This window comes from Pogona vitticeps, chromosome 1, assembly GCF_051106095.1.
Source record: "Pogona vitticeps strain Pit_001003342236 chromosome 1, PviZW2.1, whole genome shotgun sequence".
NCBI classification, from domain to species: domain Eukaryota; kingdom Metazoa; phylum Chordata; class Lepidosauria; order Squamata; family Agamidae; genus Pogona; species Pogona vitticeps.
This window is the reverse complement of record NC_135783.1, coordinates 450,740-456,651: the sequence shown is the minus strand read 5'-3', so window position 1 is coordinate 456,651 and position 5,912 is coordinate 450,740. Positions and strand designations below refer to the sequence as shown.

The window sequence follows — 5,912 nt, the reverse complement described above, 5'->3', positions numbered from 1 at the left end:
CTGTCGGGTCCTCCTCTTCTCCTGCTGCCTTCCCGCACGACCTGCTCAAAGGAGGGCAGCCTCCGTTTCAACATGCTTGCCTCCAGAGAGAGAGAGAGAGAGAGAGAGAGTTCAGGCTTGGTTTGTTCTAGGAGCCCCTTGTCTGTCTTCCTGGCCGTTCAGGATCGCCCCCACCCCCCCAAAAAAGAAGGCGCCCTTCGGAGAGGGCGGGGCACTGGCAGATTGGCAGCTGCTGCTGCCGCTCGAGACGAGGATGCCCGTTACAAAGAGGGCCGCGGGTGGGCGGGGCGAGGAGCCTGCCCGAACTGAGGCGGGGCTTGCAGAGGCGGGGCGGCGCATGCGCCTCCCGAGCCCTGCCGGCTCCGGGGCTTCCGCGGACACCTGCCGCCGGCCGCTTCGCTGTCCTGGACGGACGGAGGGAGGGAGGATGATGGGGCTCTCGCTGCTGCTGCTGCTGCTGGGCTTCAGCACCGGCCTCCTCGCCTACTACTGGGCGCGCGTCCCCAAGGTCAGCACCGCGGCCGCAGCCCCGGAGCCTCTTGGGCAGGAGCGGCGGGACGGGACGGGGCGGGACGGGACGGGGCGGGGGCGGGCGTCCGGAGCAACCCTCTCCCCGGCAGAACAGGAATGGACGGGGTCGTCGCGCCCGCCAGGGCTCATCCTCTGGGCGCGTGCAGAGTGCCCCGGGAGGACCCCACCCTGGAGCGGGAGGGAGGGAGGGAGGGAGCGGGGTGAGGGCAGGGGGGGGGCGGCGGCCCTTCTTCTCTCCGAACCCCGAAGCTCCCCAGCTATGGGGCAGCGCGCGTTGCCGGGACGGCCTGCGGGAGGGAAGGCGGCTCCCCACCCCACCCCCGCCCGGCGCTCCTCAGGTGGGTTTACTCGGTTTCCGAAGGCACTTTATGGCCCTCCCCGTGAGCGAAAGAAGGCCTAGTCAACCGCCCCGATGACGCCCTCGAAGCTGCTGGCTTTTGGTCCGGTTGGTGGTTGGTTGAACTTTCTGTTTCGCGCGCCGCCGTGATTTTAAAGGGTGCGACGCCCCGAGACGGGCGAAGAGAGAAGCCGCGGGCAGGAAGCGAAGCGGCGGGGGGGGGGCTTCGGGCCTTCTGCGCGTGCCCAGAGGCCTCGCCCCCCCCCCCGGCCCGGGGCTGCCCGGCGCCTTGCTTGCCCGGCTGCCACCCCCGCAAACCGGTTCGGGCGCTTGCCGGGAGTTTGATCCCGAGCCGCGACCGAGGAGCGAAACCGCCGCGCCTCCGCCCTGGCGCCGGCCGCGCCGTCCATCCGCCCCGCCAGCCGGGACGAAGGGTTGGCTCGCCCAGGCCCACCTACCCTTCTGCCGCCCCCTCCTTGGCCCCGGAGACGGCCCCCGCCCGCCTGCCCGGCCGCCCACCTCTCCTCCGGGCCGGCGCTTTCGGGCCCGGGACGGAGCGGGGTGGCCGAGTGCCAGCCCAGGTGGGACTCGGGGGGGGGGCTCCGGCTCCTGGCGAGGCCCCCCCACGGAGGGCAGGGGCGAGGGGCTGGTGTCCCGGGGAGGGGAGGGGGGCCCCCAACTGCCCCGCTGCTGGACCCCCGCGGCAGCAGCCCCGTTTCATCCCCGGGTTCCTGCTTCGCCCCAACCCCCGGCGCCGCCTGGGCCACTCCTGCCCGGTGCTCAGCAGGGCGGGCGGAGGCGGAGGGCCGGGCGGGCAGGGAGGGCTTGGAGGCCGTGGCCTGGGGTGACCCCGAGGGCGGGCAGCCCTCCGGTTCGGGCGCCGCTCCTCTAGACCCTGCAAGGGCTGCATCGGAAGACGTCAGGGAAAGAGCCCCCCCCCCGCCGCTGCCAGCAAGAGGGGGCCTCTCCCGTAGCAGGCGTTTTGCCTTCGGGGGGGGGGGGGAGCCTCTCGTCCTGGCTGGGCTCGGCTCGCTGTTGCAACCTGGGGGTTTTAAAACAACGCAGGAAGGCAGTGGCCCTTAAGGGGCCCCTTTAGGAAACTTGTCTGGACGGAGAGATGATGGGCTTGGAGAAACTCGTCTTTGTGTGAAATCTCTGCTCTTTGTAGGGGTCCCCAGGTCAGGGTCCCGGTCCAGCTTCTTGACTGCCCCCTCCCCTCCCCTCGCCCCCCAGCAACTACTAGTCATGGCAGGAGATCAAGACGCCTTCCAAGCAAGCCCCCAAGCTAAGGGGCCACTGGCCTCCTCACCTCCCTGACCGTCCCCCACAGGCCATCCGTGACCAGGGTGGTACATTTCTTTCTCCCGGCTTCAAGGGTTCCTCCCAGTTGCCAATCCCCCGCCTGTCTGGTCGCCTCTAGGCAATCCCTCCTCGCCACAGGTGACCCTCAGAACCTTCCCAGCCGCTCTCTGCCCCGGGGGTGTGTGTGTGTGTCCCTCCATGCCTCCCGGTGGGTGAGTCCCCTTCTCCCTCTCCCTGCAGCGCCCTCTGCTGGTGGCCTGCGAGCCCTTCCGCTCCTTCCTGGAGAAGTATTGCCCCATCGTGAGCGAGACCTTCTACCCCACCCCGTGGTGCTTTGAGGGCCGGCTCCAGACCATCGTCCAGGCCTTCCTGAAGTCCTGCCCACCTGTTTCCTACCACAGGTGCGTCCAGAGCAGGGCAGAAGGAGTTTGTGTGTGGGGGGGGAGGGGGAATGGGGCAGATTGTTATGGGGCAGCCTCCCTAGGGCTGCCCAGCTGGAGGGCTTTCCCCTTGGGGAGGGGGGAACGTCCTGATCTCGCTCCTCCCTCCCTGCTCAGCCCTGCAACTCTTTCCCCTCCTTCTTCCGGTTCCCCCTCTAGTGAGGTTCTTCGGACCCCTGATGGGGGGCAGCTGTTGCTCGACTGGGCTGAGGAGGAGCGGGGCGGCTCCCACCACCCTGCCCCAGAGGCCTGCCCCATTGTCCTCTTCCTGCCAGGCCTGACCGGGAACAGCCAAGAGGCCTACATCCTGCACATGGTGCAGAGCACCCGGCACCAGGGCTACAGGTGAGAAGCAGTGGGTGGTGGAGGCTGGGGGGGGGGGGACACTTTGCACCAGGGGGCAGGACTGGGCACCCTCCACAGAGCGCAGGCTGGGCCCTGGTGTGGGAGCCGTCGAGGCCAACATCTTGGCCCTGCTTTGCCGCCAGGCCTGGCCCCTGGTGGCAACATGGGAAGGGGGTCCTGCTGGTGTGGGGCCCGTGTGTTACCTAAGGAAGGAGAGATGGAAAGTGCGATTACCCGAGGGCAGCAGCTCCTCGTGCAAACGTACCCGCCGTTCTCCCTTGCAGGGCTGTCGTGTTCAACAACCGAGGATGCAAAGGGGAGGAACTGCTGGTAAGGAGCCGAGGTTGGGCGTCCCCTTCCTGCCTGCAGTGGGCAGCTTTGCCAGAGACCGAGTCTGTCGTGGTGGTGGTGGTGGGGACATGGACTGGGAGGGGCATTTGGAGGAAGGCGGCCCTGATGCCCGCCATGGGCAACACACCCACCCCAGAGACCAACCTCTTTGGCAGCTTCTCCTCCCACCATGGCTTCTGGTCGCCCACACCGACCCTTCTCTCCCGCTTCCTCCCTCTGCAGACTCCCCAGGCTTTCTGCGCAGACAGCACCGAAGACCTGGAGTTGGTGGTGGGCCACATCCGGAGGGAGTTCCCCCGAGCGCCCCTGATGGCCGTCGGTGTTTCCCTGGGCGGGTGAGGCTCCGGCTGGGGCTCGGAAGGGCTGCGTGAGGATGCTTGGGGTTGCCCAGGGGAAGGGCGGTCCTCAGCCTGCGCTCGGCTGTGTGCAGTGGCCGCCTGCATGCCTCTCTCTCTTCCCCAGGAAGCACCTTCGATGGAAGATGTGGGGGGGCTGTGCAGCCCTCCTGCAGGGGGTGGACTTCATTTCTGTCCCTCAGGGCAAAGGGGTTCACCAGCCTCACATGGGCTTGGACCAGAAACGTACCAGCTCAGCGTATACGTGGGTGGGCAGGCTGGCCCCTGGCACTTACACCTCCTGCTCCCCCCCCCCGACTGAGCTCACATGCCAGGGCGTTTTCGCCCTTGGGACCCCAGAGGGCTTCATTCCTACTTGACTCGGCAGGACCCGGCGGGACCCGCTTTGGGCTTTTCCAGGAAGGAATCTTTTGGGAGCAGGAATGCAGGTGGGCGGGCAGGCGGCCAGCTGGCGGCTGGGCTGAAAAGCAGGCTGGGTGGCCACTCACCTGCTCAACGTGTTTGCCCTTCATGGGCGACTCAGCCGTGCCCACTGGCTCTTCCTGAACATCCAGCCAGGCGGAGTGGACGCCCGCAAGAGACAGAGGCCTCCTCCCAGCACTGCTGCCCTCTGGCCGCTCCTCAGACACTCACTGTTTCCTGATGGGAAAACCTCTCCCGCCCTCAGAGGGAACCCGCTTTCGACTCCTGAGCGTGCATTTCTGAGAGGAGTCTGGGCGCCTTTCCTCCCTCCCCCCCCCTCCGGCTGCCCAGCGCTTGCTGAGAGGGAGGTGAACGTGGCAGGTGCCACAAAGGAGGGATGTCGTGTGACAAGTAGGGCCACCCTCTTTGGTTGCCAAGGTTGGGGGGGCAAGTTCCGCTCTTTCCACTCTCAGGGAGTGGCTGTTTTGAAACAGCCTTGATTCCTCAGGATGGAGGGGTGAGCAGCCCCCCCCCGGGACCCTGGCACTGGTTGGATGGGGAAGGTGTGCCTGCTTGTGCCCATCAGGGGCGATGTCCTCCTTTCCTCTTGGCAGGATCCTGGTACTCAACTACCTGAGTCAGAAGGGGCCCGAGGCTGGCCTGGCGGCTGCGATGGCCTGCTCTGTTTCCTGGGACTCCTCTGAGGCCATCTCTTCGCTGGAGAGTCCGCTCAACCGGGTCCTCTTCAACCAGCGCCTCACCGCCAACCTGCGCCAACTCGTTCGGAGGTAGGGGCCTGGAAGGGCACATGCCAGGCTCTCCCCTTCCTCCCCCTCCTCCCCTCGGCCTTCTGCTTGCTGACTTTGCGTCCTGTTTTTCCAGACACAAGAAGGTCCTTGCGGAAAAGCTGGATGTGGAGCATGTGCTGAAGGTACCGCCTCAAACTCGGAATCTTCTCTTCCCCCCCCTACGCGCACCCCCCCTCTTTGACGCTTGAGTTCTGTCTCCTGTAGTGGCCGGTGGCCAGAGGTCATGGCCCTTGGGGTTCCTGACACCCCTGTCCCCCCGCCCCGCCCCCCAGGCCCGCAGCATCCGGGAGTTCGATGAGCGCTTCACAGCTGTGGCCTTCGGCTATACCTCCTGCGAGGAGTATTACCGGAAAACCAGTCCCTGCTGGAAGGTGGACCGGATCCGTGTGCCCGTGCTGTGCCTCAATGCCTCTGATGACCCCTTTTCCCCTCAGCATGGTGAGTCCAGCGCCCCCTTCTCTCCCCCAGGCGTCAGGAGGAGGCACGCTCCGGAGAGCCTGCTCTGATGCACCCTGGCCGGGCTTTCTTCTTACAGCCATTCCCCTGGAGGCAGCAAAACGGGTGCCCGGCCTGGCGCTCCTGGTGACGGCACGAGGGGGCCACATCGGCTTCCTGGAGGGCCTGCTCCCTCGCCACCAGAGCTACATGGACCGCGTCTTCGCCCAGTTTGCCGGAGCTGCCTTTGAGCATCGGGACGAACTGGCTGCTGCCGTGGCGGCCGGAGGGGCCCAGCGGGACTCCGAGCAGGATTCCGGCTGCAAGAATCCGAGCTCATGAGCAGAGAGCCCTGTGCATGTGTGCACGCGTGCATGCACGCACGCGCACACAAAGAAGCACCAGCTCCAGTCCACGCCCAGAGAAGCCCTTGCAGGGAAGGGTCTGAGGGCTGGCAGCCTTGGCAACACGCCCGGTCCGGCCAGGCTCAGTTGCCACAAAAGGGTGACCACGAGATCTTTGTATCCCAAGAGGAACGATATTAAACAACAAAGGACCTCACAAGACACATCACAATTCTAAATAAAGGGGTTTCATGCATTCA

At 66.3% G+C, this 5,912-nt stretch overlaps 1 protein-coding gene across 2 annotated transcripts; it reads left to right on the top strand.

Annotated features, from left to right (window-relative positions):
- The first annotated feature begins 238 nt into the window (after positions 1–238).
- Positions 239–5,912, top strand: ABHD1 (abhydrolase domain containing 1). 2 transcript variants are annotated; one of them, XM_072985540.2, is made up of 9 exons: positions 239–508; positions 2,411–2,571; positions 2,770–2,955; positions 3,240–3,285; positions 3,529–3,641; positions 4,679–4,852; positions 4,947–4,995; positions 5,146–5,311; positions 5,409–5,912. In XM_072985540.2, the coding sequence occupies exons 1-9, from the start codon at positions 254–256 to the stop codon at positions 5,648–5,650; spliced, it is 1,392 nt and encodes a 463-aa protein (XP_072841641.2). In that variant the 5' UTR covers positions 239–253; the 3' UTR covers positions 5,651–5,912. The 2 variants fall into 2 exon arrangements, with proteins under 2 accessions (XP_072841641.2, XP_072841647.2); XM_072985546.2 differs by lacking the exon at positions 5,146–5,311 and having other exon boundaries at positions 5,342–5,912.